The sequence below is a fragment of the Talaromyces amestolkiae genome, assembly GCF_001896365.1.
Source record: "Talaromyces amestolkiae strain CIB chromosome Unknown scaffold20.1, whole genome shotgun sequence".
Lineage (NCBI taxonomy): Eukaryota > Fungi > Ascomycota > Eurotiomycetes > Eurotiales > Trichocomaceae > Talaromyces > Talaromyces amestolkiae.
Window position 1 is genome coordinate 377,769 of NW_024468056.1, and position 16,244 is coordinate 394,012.

At 48.2% G+C, this 16,244-nt stretch overlaps 6 protein-coding genes across 6 annotated transcripts; 3 read left to right on the top strand and 3 right to left on the bottom strand.

The window, feature by feature from the left end:
* Positions 1-368: 368 nt before the first annotated feature.
* BHQ10_008698 (uncharacterized protein) lies at positions 369-4,236 on the bottom strand (the record flags this gene model as incomplete). Its single annotated transcript, XM_040881531.1, has 6 exons — positions 369-1,482; positions 1,650-1,740; positions 2,474-3,127; positions 3,200-3,234; positions 3,309-3,775; positions 3,829-4,236. The coding sequence occupies 6 exons, from the start codon at positions 4,234-4,236 to the stop codon at positions 369-371; spliced, it is 2,769 nt and encodes a 922-aa protein (XP_040737200.1).
* Positions 4,237-4,542: 306 nt separating this feature from the next.
* BHQ10_008699 (uncharacterized protein) lies at positions 4,543-8,761 on the top strand (the record flags this gene model as incomplete). The annotated part of the gene is made up of 7 exons (XM_040881532.1): positions 4,543-4,951; positions 5,000-5,663; positions 5,718-5,744; positions 5,793-6,689; positions 7,098-8,172; positions 8,222-8,686; positions 8,738-8,761. The coding sequence occupies 7 exons, from the start codon at positions 4,543-4,545 to the stop codon at positions 8,759-8,761; spliced, it is 3,561 nt and encodes a 1,186-aa protein (XP_040737201.1).
* A 255-nt stretch (positions 8,762-9,016) lies between these two features.
* Positions 9,017-11,190, bottom strand: BHQ10_008700 (uncharacterized protein; the record flags this gene model as incomplete). Its single annotated transcript, XM_040881535.1, has 3 exons — positions 9,017-10,150; positions 10,203-11,009; positions 11,068-11,190. The coding sequence occupies 3 exons, from the start codon at positions 11,188-11,190 to the stop codon at positions 9,017-9,019; spliced, it is 2,064 nt and encodes a 687-aa protein (XP_040737202.1).
* Positions 11,191-11,549: 359 nt separating this feature from the next.
* On the top strand, positions 11,550-11,968 carry BHQ10_008701 (uncharacterized protein; the record flags this gene model as incomplete). The annotated part of the gene is made up of 3 exons (XM_040881536.1): positions 11,550-11,570; positions 11,648-11,828; positions 11,898-11,968. 3 exons carry the CDS (start codon positions 11,550-11,552, stop codon positions 11,966-11,968), a joined length of 273 nt encoding a protein of 90 aa, XP_040737203.1.
* A 495-nt stretch (positions 11,969-12,463) lies between these two features.
* BHQ10_008702 (uncharacterized protein) lies at positions 12,464-13,211 on the bottom strand (the record flags this gene model as incomplete). The annotated part of the gene is made up of 3 exons (XM_040881537.1): positions 12,464-12,714; positions 12,781-12,962; positions 13,012-13,211. 3 exons carry the CDS (start codon positions 13,209-13,211, stop codon positions 12,464-12,466), a joined length of 633 nt encoding a protein of 210 aa, XP_040737204.1.
* A 300-nt stretch (positions 13,212-13,511) lies between these two features.
* BHQ10_008703 (uncharacterized protein) lies at positions 13,512-16,010 on the top strand (the record flags this gene model as incomplete). Its single annotated transcript, XM_040881538.1, has 6 exons — positions 13,512-13,641; positions 13,698-13,721; positions 13,790-13,870; positions 13,919-14,512; positions 14,562-15,684; positions 15,740-16,010. 6 exons carry the CDS (start codon positions 13,512-13,514, stop codon positions 16,008-16,010), a joined length of 2,223 nt encoding a protein of 740 aa, XP_040737205.1.
* Positions 16,011-16,244: the final 234 nt, after the last annotated feature.

Consider the following 16,244-nt stretch of genomic DNA (forward strand, 5'->3'; position numbering starts at 1 on the left):
GCTGGAAGTTATTGTTTGCGTGTCCTTGGAAGCTCTCCAGCAATCCGAGCCGACGAAGGCGCTCGGACTATTTGCGCAGGCCAATAATTGCTCTCTCATTGTTGGAAGTCGCATACTTCACTATTATTCTGTCGCATAATTTACTTATTTGAAATTGTATTTTAATCTCAGTATTTTAGAATTTCAATCAATTTATACTGGTATCAACAACTATCAACAACTAATGACAATATGTGTTGTATGCATGATTTATTAAACAATGTAGCAGGCTCAAGATGCAAGCAAATCAAACTCTCTCCAGGCATGTGATGTAGATGATGCAAGCCAAACGCCGAATATGCCTTTCATGTTGGACAATGTTTTATCAGTTAGTCATCGTCGGACAAACTGAGAAGATCAATCTCTGTGCGAATCAGATTTTGAAACTCCGCCCGCGGCATTCCAGTCGCCTTGGCCAACCGATACAGACTCTTTATATTTGAGCCAATGTGCTGCTTGATCGCAACTTCTGAAGCTGACTGGTTTTCTGCCTCTTGTTCCAATTTCGCGACAGCAGACCCAGACGAAGCTGATGATGGCCGCGGGTGATTCATCATCATTGACACAAGATTTGCGTGTTCGTCATCGTGTTGGAGAGAAGGGTCCTGTGCTGCTGTTTCACGGGACTCGCGAGCCTGTTGCATAATCTTTGCAAAGATATCACCATTTAGCGACGATTCTCCAGCCTCCGGGGCATCCTCGGACGGATCATGGTTGTCCATCGCTGGTTGCACTTCCGCGTACTGAGAAAAGTATGCGTCTTCCGATTGTCCTGATGTTTGTTGATATCCACGAGATACTGGTGTCTTTGTCGCCGGTGTTCTTCCCGGAGTGTTGTCATACTGCGCCCAGTAATCATCCTCATCGTTATCCTCCGCTTCAACATGTAATCTGTCGGCATCCGCATCTCTTATAGCGTCGTCGATGATTCGTTCCCTCGCCTGTTCATTTGCGTCGCCAACTGTTTCTGACCAGGTTGATTGTTCGTCATCCGGACCTTCGCATGGCTCCAGCTCCGCGATCCGCCAGCCAGGACCACCGCCGTCTGGGTCATTCGAGCACCATACATATAACACATTGAGCTGGTATTCTGGGAGATTCAATTTTGATCGCAGCGTCTCCTCATCCAGCCGCTTATAAGTTATAGACAGATCTTCCGGGACTTCGATCTCTCCAGAAACAGGGTGCGGTTCGAAGACGACGCCGTCTAGCAATCGCGAAACACGTTCGGCCTTCTCATCGGTCCAACATAAAAGTCGCAGCCACGAGTCGGAAGGCGATGTCGCAACAGAGCTGAGAATCTGGACGCGCTGGCGTAGGATCGGAGATAGCAGCGGAAGTAGTGCTGGAGGAGGGCGAGTCGAGACGAAAGCAGTGGGCAAGCAGGCAAGTAATGGCGGCAGGAGCACCTCAGGTTCTGGAGGTGGGATGAACTCGACCATCCTGGTTGTTTGTGTTAGTCTTGGTTGGTGTCTCTATATTCGTACAGGCTTCAGAGCGTGCGTATGACAATGCTATTGATTATGAGGGTTCGTAGAGGCCGTGAAAATAGGACATGGAAGTGAGGAGAAAGTCTTGGACACAAACAAGATGAAGAAAGCTAAACATACCATGGTGCAACGTCAGAGCGAGACGTAGGATGAAATCGAGCTCGTGGCCGTTCGCCCGATGTTTTAGTTTCCATTTGCCCGGCAGGTGTCGCTATCGTCTTGCTTCAGCTGCGGCGGCAGAGACTGGCCAACTTAAACTTAACTTACTTATCTTCTGGCCCTCTTTCGATGCGGGGCCGCCCGCCGGTCAGACAAGCTGTGACCACCACTAAGATTGGCCAATCCAGAGCTGCACTGTGAAGAACGTCACGTCTGAGGATGCTGTGTGTTTCAGATGCACGAGATCACGGCCGGTCGATCAGATAAGTAGCATTCGTCGGCTGGACATCTTAGCTTTTAGGTATGTTGACTTGCTCGTGTAGCAGCAATAAGAGCCATGCTAAACTAGCAGCTTACATGGTCGGCAAGTGGACGGAGACTAGAAAGTGGAAAGTGGAAAGTGGACAGCGGAGGATCGAAGCCGCCTGCCCGACGGTGTCGGAGGCCTTGCCGGGAGGCCTCGCCGGGCGGCCACTGTGGTTACTGCACTTGGGTTCAGACGTATCGTAAACCAAGTATAGATCGATATATATTGGAGTGACTTGAAAAGGAAGTGATGACAAGAGAAACAAAATGTGAAGCAGGAGATAATACTAGACAAAGAGATAGACATGATGAGTAGAAAAGTCGACAACGGCACGGGGTAGGTGGTAGATTCAGCAAGAGTCAGCTCGCAACCCACCTTCCTTCCTTCCTTCCTCAAGTTACACTGGTTGGAGCAACAAAAAGCCTTCTTTCAATAAACGAAATAATGCACAACTACACACACAGCTCTAGCTACATACGTGCTCGGGATAGATATTCCAGTTCCTGTTGCAACGGTTGGACAACGTCTCGAATAAACCCGTTTCTAGTGGAGGCGTTCTCCAGACTCACGCGTTGGCCAGCAGAAACCCACGGGGTATCCAGACAAGCTTGGATTGTTTCTCGATACGGCATTGAGCAGTTCTCAAGCAACTGAACCACACGATTGGCAGTGGTCCAGTCAGTGTTCGCATTCACCTCTACGCCATCCGTCAGATCATCCGAGGTTCGGAACGATTCAATGGTCTTCATCGTGTCGATTTCAATTAGGAGAATTCCTAGTGAAAGGATACTAGGACAAGGATGGAGCTGGTTAATATCGAGCTGATCACTGCCGTCCTCTTGGCCGACGCGGAAGACAGATGATAGATATGGTTTAGTTACTGCCAAAGCACCGAAAGATTCATGGAAGAATGTGATATGCTCCTTGTTCCACTTCTCGGTGAGCCATGGCCTCGCGCTTAAATGCAGTAGAGACTTTGCCAACATCAATGCAAGCTTTCTTTTTGCCAATAGAGATTTGAGCGTCCCGTTGAGCATGACGGACTTCAATGACACGGCCGGCGTCTTTCCATCGAAGGATAGCTGTTTAGGCCGTGATCGGTGTTGCCACAATTGCAAATTGTCCGCTTCATCTTTATAAGCGACAGACAACTGCAGCCTGATGTTCCCAGCTTTGTGTGCTCTCCGAAAGACTTGGCACATACTCGTGACTTCTTCTCTGTCCTCCCCCATTGAGTCCCTACCGTCGATTAGTTCGAGGATCAACAAGTGACATGCAATAATTTCTTAGGAGATGATAAGAGGTCAACGTACGTATGCAGTCTGATTTTGACTTCTCCTTCTTGCAACGAGGATTGCCGTGTTTCACTTGCATGTACAAGGAAAATGAAGTCAAATCTGATGTCCACCTCTTCTACCGCTTTGTTTGAAGGAATCTCTTGGTTATTAAGGCTGACTCTTGCTTCATGGGGCGTACGGCAATCGCAGGCCCAAACCCGTGCCAATGCTGAGTGTAGTTTGGATGATAAATTATAGATCCACACATCCTTCTGCGGTGCGACTGGAATTGCTGTTGGCCTTCGCACGCAAGCCGACACGTTGTCAGAATCGCTGGCCAACTTCTCCAAACGGCTATTCCAAGTCTTCAAAGCCCTCAAACATGTGTTGCGGTCTTTCTCTTTTCTCCAGAACTTGATACGCTCGAACATTGTGCTAGACGCTGGTTGATTTTCATGTTTGTGCGAAAACTCCCGAAGCTTCTCATACATCTGTTTTTGATTCTAGATGGAAGTCAGTCCTAATCATATCTTGTCATTGGTGAACACGAGATTACCGTCTCCCTCTTCGATATTTGGATTGTGCTGTCCTTCACTAATTGGGATAAAAGCTGAACAATTTGGTCCATCACAACTAGAAAAGCATTGTATCTCTCTTCGGTGCTAAAATATTCCTTCACAGCCCTGACAATGTCCGAAGAATTATGCCAGTCGCTGATTCCGCCTTCTATTTCAATGTCCGCCTTGCGCTCGTCCGATAAATCCGGTAATGAGTTGACCACTTTGCGGACATTGACATTGAGTACAAAGAGTTCCCACCAGAAATCTTTATAGAATTCCAGAAGTCTCTTGTCCCGCAAGGTACGCGAAACTACTTTTGTAATGGTATCAACTCCTTTGCTGTACTGTTTAGCCCCCTCGATGAAGAGGGGCAACACCGCGAGGATCAAGCCTAAGGTTTCCATTCATCCGGCGGTTCATAGGTGCGACTCATGAAGTGAAAAGGGGGCAAGGCGAAATTTCAAGGGCTATATAGTTCGATTGTCGGTTCTCTGAAGACAGATGTTGCGATGCGTGGTTTTGACGTACTATAACCCATGTAACCATCCACCAATCAGTTATGTCTGTGATGGAGGGGTTTATGTTACCTAGGCATAGCACGCTACTCAGCCTTGTGCGAAGGAAACCACCTGAGATTGCGCTGGAATGAGAACATTACAACTCTGAGCTGATTTTTAACTGCGAAATTACATGACCTTGCAACCTCTAATATGGCTGATGCCGCAGTCGAGACAATCTCCGTCTTGAAAGTGGCCCGACTTTGTGCCGTTCTATTCGGCCGTTGCTCGTCTTCGGTCAATCTTAATTCGGCGGTAAAAGAAGAGCTTTTAAATGAGCAGGGACGACTGAAGATATGGGCAGGAAACATCGGTATCTTTGCGACTGGCACCGCGTCTGCAGATTACCGATTGCGAGACGATCCAGATATCAAGGAGGTCATGGTTTCAATGCTCGATAGGCTGAGAAGCACACTCCAGAGGATACTTGAACTGCCCAAAGTCGATGAGTTGGCAGAAGACGAAGAGAGAGGCGCAATTAATGATGAAGGCTCAGAGGAATCGACATCGTCTTCTGACGCCTCACTTGTGCTTGATATCGACGAAGAAGAAGAAAATACTAGTATAAAAACATCACTTCATGGAGATGCTACCATACTGGATTCTATAGAAATATGCAAGACTACCATAACAAACCTTTACCGGCTTTCTGCTGCCATCAAGAAGCCCGCCTCATATAACGAAGATGCGAAAGTCATGAAGTTCATGCAAAAGGCAAAGGCAAAAGCAGAAGAAGCTGGCGGAGAAGATGTCATGTCCGATTTATTGATTCATCTGAAGTGGCTATTTGGCCTTCGGTACAAACATATATCACCAAAGATCGCAGATCGACTCATTGATGCAATCGTATTTCGACGCAAGAGACTCGAATATCGCAAGAGGCACCGAGAAAAACTTCATCATGGAGTAGAGGACGCATTTGCCTCACAGTCTGACGAGGCTGTCCACTTCAATAACGAGACAATTCAACAGAAGAACATAGTTCAGCAACACATTGTACGCACACGCAGGGTGCATCTCCCTAACAAGGGCGATACAAGTAAATTGAGATTGGACACGTTGTCAGCAACCGATGCATCATCGGTCAACCGTTTGAAGGTGTCTCCTTATCCTAAATCAATTGCTCTGTCGGGCGTCACAAAATCAGGCATAGCCCGGAGAGAACAGCTCGACGTACCTCATGCTCCGACTGTTGACATACAAGGCAAGGAAGTCATATGTCCGTATTGTTTTCGGGTTGTAGATAGTGCCGATGTTCAAGGTCATCGTTGGACGTTAGTGCTACTTTTCCTATCACCTTCGGCTTGCTGCTAACTTTGTGAAAATAGGCGTCATTTGTTGAAAGACCTTGAACCGTATGTATGCTTATTCGAAGATTGCGCCAACTCTCATCATCACTACAGAACAACCGATGAATGGATCAGTCATATGCAATGGCAGCACACTCTTACTTGGTTCTGTCCGATTTCTCAGCACAGGGAAGCGTGTTTCTACTCCAAAGACGATCTGGCAAGCCATCTACGATCAGAACATGCTGGTACTTTCTCCCAGTCTCAGCTCGACGTTTTCACTCAGAAGAATGCTCGTCCCGCATCAGACTTATTTGAGATATTAGCCGGCCAAAGCAGGGCCAATTTTGGAACTCCGTCAGATTGTCCATTGTGTCTCTTCTCGGCATCTGATGTAATTTCACCGCCAGAGAAAAAGCCACGCGACCAGTCCATTGACAGTTCATCACTGGCCGTCCCGGAAACAGATAATAGTCGCGAAAAGATCATTCGAAATCACATTGCCTTACATCTAGAAGAGTTTGCTTTGCTGTCACTACCAGAGAAGGAGTATAGTGAGGATGCTGACCCTAGTCTCGGCCTCGAGCAATCAGAAAGCAATGGAACAGGTAGAGATGAGGAAGACATGCCCTCTCTCATGTTTAGCAGCTCCTCTGAAGAGGAATCGGACGATGAACTCGCCACAGATCAGAACGTCAAAATAGTATTATCTGACGAAACCGACTACCGATTCCTAGACCCAGACGAAGCAAACACAATCGACCAAATCTGGATGCACGTAATTTCATATCGACAATCCATTAGTGACCAGCCGGAGCCCCTCGACATATCGCAAGATCCGACATTGCAAACATTTTTGCAACGGGCCCGAATGAGTCAGAGCCGAGCCACCATACCGATGATCGTTATTATAGATGAGAATGGTATCCAGACATATGAGGATACGGGGGAGGATATAACTAAGATGCCGGAATCATCGTCGGGAGCAGCAGACGAAATCAATATAACTCAGTATAGACTTCGTAGTAATTAGGGCTAGGCCTTGTTTACCTAAGGTACTCTGTGTGTTAAGCCTGTTGGCGGGGCACACCGAAGGAGCAATTCGGCGACGTTCGATAGGCATCCAGAGCGCATGCCGTGATACCGAGTGCATGCTTATGAAGCAAGTCCTTTATTTGACAGATCAAACCTCGTCTTCCTCAGCATGACAAATTTTCTTCCGTACTTCACTAATTTCACGATGGATTATCCTACAGCACGTCAACACTGAAAGTTCAAGATGCCGTGTTTTGTGTTAAATAAGTGAAATCTCTCGAGCCGTTCCGAGGTCGCTTTCATGTGACTCAACTCGAATAATTGTCCGGACCGATTTGATTGATAGCTACACCTTGAGCCCGGACTAATATTCCTCAACTTCAGAAATTATAAAACTGAAACACCAACGGTGGCCGAAAGCCACACGACTAAAACCATGAATCTCAAGCCAGTTCTAACAACAGAACCCTATCCCGCCGAGGCAGAAAAAGGACAAGCTACAACGCCCTTCGCCCACCAAGTCGCAGACAACGACATCATGAACCCGCCAACTACAGAGGAAGAAGAGCAGTTACCCAAAGAAGAGCAACTCCGCCTTGAGAAGAAACTGCGCCTAAAAGTAGATTTGCGCTTATGCACAATCGCTGGATTACTATGTAGTCTGAACCTACTCGACTCTGGGATTATATCCTCTGCATCAGTGACGAGCATGATCTCCGATTTGGGCCTTGAGGGTAATCGGTATTCAGTGTCGATTTTTATTTTTACGGTTTCTAGTGTGGTGTTTCAATTACCCTCCACAATCGCCGTGCGATTTGTCGGCCCGCGGATATGGTTTGCGCTCATCACGTTCTGTTTTGGCCTCATTACGCTGTGCACTGCATTTGTGCAGACGTGGCGGCAGATGATTGCCCTGCGCGTTTTGCTGGGTATTTCCATGTCCGGGATCTATCCCGGGTTGACGTATCTAATAAGTACATGGTATACACGCAAAGAGCAGCAATTGCGATTCGCGTTCTTGCAATCTGGTGAAGTTTTGGTGCTCGCAACAGGGAATATAGTGAACTATGGACTGAATCATCTCGACGGTCACGCCGGACTCGCGGGTTGGCGGTGGATGTACATCGTACAGGGCCTAATCACCTGTCTAATTGGCATCGTAACATATTGGTGGATGATCGATTTCCCCGAGAAGGCTGCAAAGTCAGTCTGGTTCCTGTCTGAGCCGGAGATTGAGCTTGCCATGGAACGGATTAGAGCTGATAGAGACGATGTTGTCCCTGATCCATTTTCGTGGAAGAAGGTTGCGGTCAATTTCTTGGACCCGAAGTTGTATGGGTTCGCGGTATTGTTTTTCTTGCTGAATCTAGTGTCGACGTCGATGTCGTATTTCCTGCCTATCATTCTGGAGTCTGGGATGGGATTCTCGGAGAATGCCAGTATTGTACTTTCTGCGCCGGTGAGATTTATTGTTACTTGTTTCATCAATTTTCCACTGACATTTGCAGCCATACTACTGGGCCGTAATCCCAGTCCTCCTGACCTCTCTAATGGGCGATAGATTCCGCCTCCGCGGCCCAGCAATCATCTTCAACGCCCTTGTCCTCATTGCAGGCTTTCTAATGTTCGGCCTCCCAATCTCCCACCAAGTCACAGTTCGGTACATCGGCACCTATCTCACTACGGGCGCCTATGTCTCAAACTGGGCGGCCCTAAATGCGTATCAGGCCAACAACATCGTCGGCCAATGGAAACGAGCAACTATCGCCGCGGCCGTGACGGCTTGTAATGGCCTGGGAGGCATAGCAGGTAGTTTTATAGTGCGGCAGCAGGAGGCGCCGTGGTATCCGACAGCGGTGTGGGTGTCGATTGGCTCGCACATATTGATGATTGTGATTGTGGGTGGGTTTACGGTTTATTTCAAGATGGAAAATGATAAGCAGAAAAGAAAGGGGAGGGTTATTGAGGGGACGGTAAGTACCCTTCTTAAGTCGGTGTTTAATGCGTGCTGATGAAGAGTATAGCCTGGATTTAGATATACGTATTAGATGATACGACGAAGAAAGGATCATCATTACAACATCTTTAAAGCATGTATATGGTATGACATGATGTTTCGATTTATGAAAGACTAGAATATTAAACCAGCACTCGAATGGGGTGGATGGTATGATGATCAATATATGCACGACTGAATACAGGAATTGGCGGGGGTATACAACTGACGAATTAATGAAACAAAACTTCCTTCAATATACAGCACTTGAGACCTCTTTATTATGTAATGCCATATCAAAGGCTGGTCATATACCCCTATCAGTCTGCTCCAATTTACTCACCAACCTCTTCATACCTGCCCACTCCTCAGCCGGCACCTCCTCCACAGGACCACTCAACGCCTTCCCAACCTCAAAGACAGTAACGACTCCATCCAGACCACCTGTAGCCAACCTCCTCCCCTCACGCTCTTCCCATGCAATCTTATTCAGACTTCGCGTCAACACGCCACCCCGGCCCGGCGTTGGCTGTGTTTTGACGGCTGGTACTTCGGTATCATGATATAAATCCCATACCTCGACGTTACCCGCTCCGTCAACGAGACCAAATACTCCGGGACGGTGCGGGGACCATCTCGCGTCGTATACGACATCTTCACGGTTGATGTCAAGTAAGGGGGAGATGACCTGAGGGGTAGAAGCGAGTCCGCCGGCTGTCGCCGATGCGGCTGTTGTGGCGGGTGGTCTGACGCGCCAGAGTTTCACGCTCCAGTCCAGACTAGAGCTGAGCATGAGATCGCCAAAGTCGACGGGGCCACGTGCTGGGTGGAAGGCTGTTGACATTACGGGTGCGGCGTGTCCGCGATAGGCGAGGCGTTGATCTGTGCCTGCTTTTGCGCCTGCACGGTCGTAGCGATGACATGGGTAGATGCCGCCTTCTTCTGTGCCAACAAGGAAAAAGGTTGGGTCGGATTGGGGAAAGGACATTGTTGTAGGTGCGAGATCTTCGGTTCTTGAGGGGGGAGGGGTGGTGAGTTCGAGGTATTCTTGGGGTTGCGAGAGCATGTCTACAGTCCAGCCGCAGACCACGCCGTCGGTCGACGCGGTGAGAATATTGTGTGCGTTTTGGGTGCCGATTATGGCGATGCTGTAGACGGGATGGGTGTGGCCTGCGCCTGTGAGGGGGGTTTTTTGGACCGGTGCGCCGCCTCCAGCACGGCTAGATCGAGTATCCCATAGCAGGACTTGACCGGAGTATGTGCCGCCAACAATTAAATTAGGGTGAAATGGTGAGAATTTCGCGGTGAGAATATCTGATGTAGAGTGAAAAACGTATTCCGGGCGGGAGTGGAGATGTTGATTCCAGACTTGAAGCAAGCCGTCAGGCTCGTGTGGTGCAGTTGGATTTTTAGTATATGCAGCAAGAATCAACTCTGGAAACTTTGCGTCCGTTAGTTTGACGACTCATACTATTTCGAGTAGTTTGTCATACCTTTGGTGAAAAGCTCAAATCGCTGATTGTTCGCTTCTTACTCCATCGCTCATCGTAAAATTGTGCGATTTCTTTAATCCCTCTTCGCTTATTCCCAAATTCGTCATCCTCCTCGTCATCCGCGTTCACTCCGCCGAGTTCATAGTCCGCCAGAATATCATATTCCTCATCCAGTGCGCGTTCAATGACTTTACTCGACTTTTCCACAAAGTCTAAAAAGTCATCCGACGAGGTGACTGCATTGAGTTCATCGTCGTTCAATGTGCGAAGCGGGTATCTCAGCTGACTCGAAGATGCCGGTATTCCATTTCCATTAAGCTGCTGAGAGGCCTGTAGCTCTTCCTCAATTTCCCTGCGGATTCTTTCGCGAATCTCATCATCTTTTTCCCGCTCTCTCCGACTCAATCTCTTGGACGGAGTAGAAGGAGCTTCCTCGTTCTCTGCTAATGGATAATCTGCTATCGTGTTTGGTAGATCCGGAAGATCGTCCGTTTGCACAGCTTTACTATATGTGACTGTTTCCTTTCTCGGTTCAGGGGCAGGCGCCGGTTCTGATACAATCGGGCCGGTTGCTTCTGTTTGCGTGGCGACAGACTGCGACACCATTCGAACGGGTGGTGGTGAGAAAGCCTCTGCATTTTCGCCGCTGAGTTGGCTTGCACTCAGCACTGAATTGGGGCGACTGCCTCTACGCGAGGGGCCTTCTCCGTCTTTGTATGAGGATGATGAGGGTCGATCGACGAGGCGCGATATGAGGCTGTCAAGCTCTGCCCTGCTGTCTGCTCGACTCGGAACGGGTGATACTATCTATCATCATTTATTGTAAGCATACACAGCTTTAAGAGCTGATAAATAGCTTGTTTACCTCTGAAGCATCGCCAATGCTGGCTCGATTCTGGCTGAACTCTTTCTGGCGTAATTCTCGTTGCCGCTTGAGTTCTGCGAGCTTTGCCTTCTTGGCAAGGATCTCGTCCTTGCGCGCTTGCATTGTTAATTCCTTTCAGTCGAATGTCAAGCGTGATGTTTCTGTCGTCCAAAGATAATTGTTGTCATGTCCCCCGTCGATAACATGTGGAGCGCGCGCGGAGAGCGTCAGCCAGTTAGAGTCGCGGAGTGCCTTGAAGTTGCCCGCTGACATAAGCACGCCTTGGCCGTCCGCTCGCCGGCGGCCCGGAAAAACTCGCGACAGAACTTCTATCCTTGATGCAAGTAACTAATACTTCAAGCTTCAGTTATACAGCCATTGACACTAGATACCCGCGCGACTCGCTTTTTGGTATCTAGCCTTTTAATATCATTTCTTTCGCTGATTTCCTTCCTCGTCTCTGAGAGGTAGGATCGATCGTCATGGCTTCACAAGGTGTCAACGTGAGTCCAACTCCACGTCGTTCGCATGCAATTGATTTGCAGAGCCAACTTCTAACATTCCATTTTCCTGACTGTAGGTCCTCCGCTGGTCCGCCCTCTTCGGTGGTGTCTTTTACGGTCTCTACCATCAGTCCACCCTCAACACCCAGGCCAAACAGGCCGAAAACGAACGAGAATACAAGCACAAGGAATCATTGATTGCAAAGGCCAAGGCCGAATGGGCCAAGAAGAATGCACCTGCTGGTGCCAACGGTGGTCGTACGTACTCCCCACATCAACAATGCTGGAACAGAAGATCAGGACGAATAGTTGACGAATCTGCAATAGTTATCACGGACCCCGAAGATCCCAAATTCGACCTAGAAAAGTTCCTTATAGCCAAGGCGGAGGAGAAATAGATGCGCTGTACTCAATAATGGACGACTGTCTGGCGGAGGATATGGGTTAATAGATGGCATTCTTATTTTCTCTTTTCCACATGAATTATAGATGCCTACACGAGAGGGCATTTACTACGAAGGGCATATGGCTGAAGCCAAATCTGTATTATTTACATCTCCTTTGTATTTCTTCTTTTTTTTGATTGTTCTGTCATGGTTTTCCCAAAATATTGACTTTGTGTGAGTGAGAAGGAAAAGAATCTCATCATGATAGACCAATTATCTGCCATCTTGTACATATCCAGTCTTCCAACGCTGCCTACACATTAAAGTCTGATGAGCTGTGTACGCCAGAGTATTGCATCATGTACTGTTCCAAGGGCATTTATCTAAAATGCAGCAAGTCTCTTAAGTTAAATTTGAGCTGGCTCGTATCATAATTCGTCATGTATTGTGTTGTTATCGTAAAGCCATATTCTAAACGCTCTATGAATGTGATAGCTTCTTTCAGCTCTAGACACTCGCCAAACCCACGGTGCGACTAATTTGGTCGAGGGGTGGTCTGGCTTTGCCGGCATTGACAAGTTCGTCAGGTACATGTGGTCGGAAGAGCTCTTTCTCGGCATCCCAGTCCCACCCTCGTTTCACCAATATGTCTGTCAATTCTGCGTTGTTCTGTAATCCGAGGTATTCTGCAGCTACTTCAGGTCTGATCGATTCGTAAATGCGACTTATGTTGCGGAATGACTTTTCAGTGTAATAAGCTGCGAAACAATATGTCAGCTATACAGCTATAAATCTTCCAGACAAGACGTCGGAGTAGTAATTACCGTCAACCCTCTCAACAACGATATCGACCGGCTTTGGCCATGGCTGACCCCTTAGTAACGCGAAGGTTTCGGAGAATTTATTTTGGTAAATTGACCGTAGTATCGCAATGCTGTGCTGTATGACTGGCTCATTTTGGATCAACGTCGAGGGGATGCGCTGCGTTAAAGCACGAGCTTCTTGTCTAGTTTCAGTCAGCGTCTGTGACGAACGAATATAACCGCCACGCTTACATTTCGTCGATGATGAGGTGGGAGAAAAGAAAGGAGGAGTAATAGGCAGTCAAGACTGTCGCGTCACCGGTTATCCCAGCTGGGGTGAACTGCTGGCAGGCTTCATCTTCGTAGGAACTGAGGAGGTCGTAGAGAGCGTCGTTCGAGAGATTTTCTGTTAGCGCTTGCTGCAGCTGCTCGAGAGACAGCGGTGCGCCCATTCCGTTCCTGTAAATGTCCAGACAGAATAATGGTTGTAAAGCTTGTCAGAGTAGTGTTGCTAAATCCAAGCCGATGATAGAGAGTTGCGGGGACTAGTCAACGGAGATAATCGATAGACCCGCACTCCACTTGGCTTGCGTAGTCCCGAGCTGCCATTCGCCAAGACCGACAAGAGACCTAGCTGTCCTTAATTATCCTACCTTCTCTATCTCTATCCAGGTTGACTTGCACACAACACGCCCATGATTTCCCTGCATTGAGTCTTCTTCGTTGATTGATTTTGTTTGCTACCGGCCGTCATGGCCTCCACAGCAGTCGACCCCTTTTTGAAGGGAAACACAGGGAGAAATACTCGCGGCCTCCTCCGCATCGTCATTCTATGCACCATTGCTGCCGCTGCCATTGCCAGTCGTCTTTTCAGTGTGATCCGTACGTCTCAATTGATAAACAATAACTTAGTTCCTTTATGACTGACTTGTGGCTAGGCTTTGAAAGTATTATTCACGAATGTACGTTATCAGATTATCCATGAGAATTGGTAGGTGCGATTTGGCCGATGCTTACAATACTTGTGCAGTCGATCCCTGGTTCAACTTCCGAGCAACAAAACACTTAGTCGAGCATGGCTTCTATAGCTTCTGGGACTGGTTCGATGATCGTACGTGTTGATATCATCAAGCGTGGAGAGGACGAGCTGACAGTTTAGGAACGTGGCATCCTCTCGGACGTGTCACTGGTGGTACTCTCTACCCCGGATTGATGGTGACCAGTGGTGTGATCTATCACTTCCTTCGATTCCTCACGATTCCAGTCGATATTCGCAATATCTGTGTCCTCCTCGCACCTGCATTCTCCGGCTTGACCGCATTGGCGACTTACCTCCTGACCAACGAAATGACCACTTCGCCTTCCGCTGGTCTACTCGCTGCGGCATTCATGGGAATCACACCTGGATACATCTCAAGATCCGTCGCCGGAAGTTATGACAATGAAGCAATTGCCATTTTCCTACTTGTTTTCACCTTTTTCCTCTGGATCAAGGCCGTCAAGAACGGCTCCATCATGTGGGGAGCTTTGACAGCGTTGTTCTATGGATACATGGTGTCTGCATGGGGCGGATACGTCTTCATCACCAATTTGATTCCATTGCATATTTTTGTGCTCATTTGCATGGGCCGATACAGCTCGCGTCTGTACATCAGCTACACCACCTGGTACGCATTGGGAACGCTTGCAAGTATGCAAATTCCTTTTGTTGGCTTCTTGCCAATCCGCAGCAGTGACCACATGTCTGCTCTAGGTATGTTCATTAGGGCGATTATTAAGAATCTATTTACTTACTTTTGCAGGTATCTTTGGTTTGATCCAAGTGGTTGCTTTTGTCGATTTCATCCGTGGCCAAGTTCCCGGCAAGCAATTCCAGACTCTCCTGACCTCCTTGGTCTTGCTTATTTTCGGTGTTTCATTCATCGGACTGGTCGCTTTGACACTCTCTGGTACCATTGCACCATGGAGCGGTCGTTTCTACTCTCTCTGGGACACAGGTTACGCCAAGATCCATATCCCCATTATTGCCTCTGTGTCCGAGCATCAACCCACAGCATGGCCCGCTTTCTTCTTCGATCTCAACTTCTTGATCTGGCTTTTCCCAGCAGGTGTCTACATGTGTTTCCGCGAGCTTCGTGACGAGCACGTGTTCGTTGTTATCTACTCTGTCCTTGCAAGCTACTTTGCAGGTGTGATGGTGCGTTTGATGCTTACCCTCACTCCCGTGGTATGTGTTGCGGCCGCTATTGCATTGTCATACGTCTTGGACACGTACTTGCTCCTTAAGAGTCCGGAACCTGCCAAAGATGCTGCTCCAGCGAAATCAGATGGACTTCGAAGCGAACGTGGTACTAATCATGGCATCCAATCGACATTCTCGAAAGTGTTCACTGCTGCCTCTGTCTCAGCCTATCTTCTGCTCTTCGTCGCTCACTGCACCTGGGTTACCTCCAATGCCTACTCCTCGCCATCCGTTGTGTTGGCCAGTCGCATGCCTGACGGCAGCCAGTTCATCATCGATGACTACCGTGAAGCATACTACTGGCTCCGTCAAAACACCGAAAAGAACGCCAAAATCATGTCCTGGTGGGATTATGGCTACCAGATTGGTGGTATGGCTGACCGACCAACCCTAGTTGACAACAACACCTGGAACAACACACACATTGCAACCGTCGGCAAAGCGATGAGTTCTCGCGAAGAAGTCAGCTACCCTATCCTCCGCCAGCATGATGTTGACTACGTCCTTGTGGTCTTTGGAGGATTACTCGGCTACTCCGGCGATGATATCAACAAATTCTTGTGGATGGTGCGTATCGCAGAGGGCATCTGGCCGGACCAGGTGAAGGAGCGAGACTTTTTCACTGCACGCGGCGAATACCGTGTCGATGACGAAGCCACACCCACCATGCGCAACAGCTTGATGTAAGCCCCCTCCCGTCTTCACCTACTCTTTGGAAACCTAACTAATCTTTCATAGGTACAAAATGTCCTACTACAACTTCAACAATCTCTTCCCCGCAGGCATGGCCCAAGACCGCGTCCGAGGCGTCCGCCTCCCCGCCGAAGGGCCCCAACTGAGCACCGTAGAAGAAGCGTTCACCAGCGAAAACTGGATTATTAGAATCTACAAAGTGAAACCACTCGACAACGTGGGCCGCGATCATCAAAGCGCCGTGGCCTTCGAGAAGGGTCACAAGAAGAAGAAGAGTACGAAGAGGAAGGGCGCTCCTGTTCTAAGAGTCGAATAAATTAGACACCCAGAAGCAAGAACTGATTGAAAGTCTCGTTTTTCTTGGTTTTTATTTCGCTTTGGGACACACGCTACCTATTTTCAATATTATATAGGCGGTATCTAACATTTTGACGAGGGCAAAAATTTTGTGACGTTCTTGTTTTGCATAATTTCGATCAGTTTTCTTTGTATGATAATATCTACGTATAGTATAAATGAGTATTTGCTTCACCGGGTTTGAGAAGAGCTT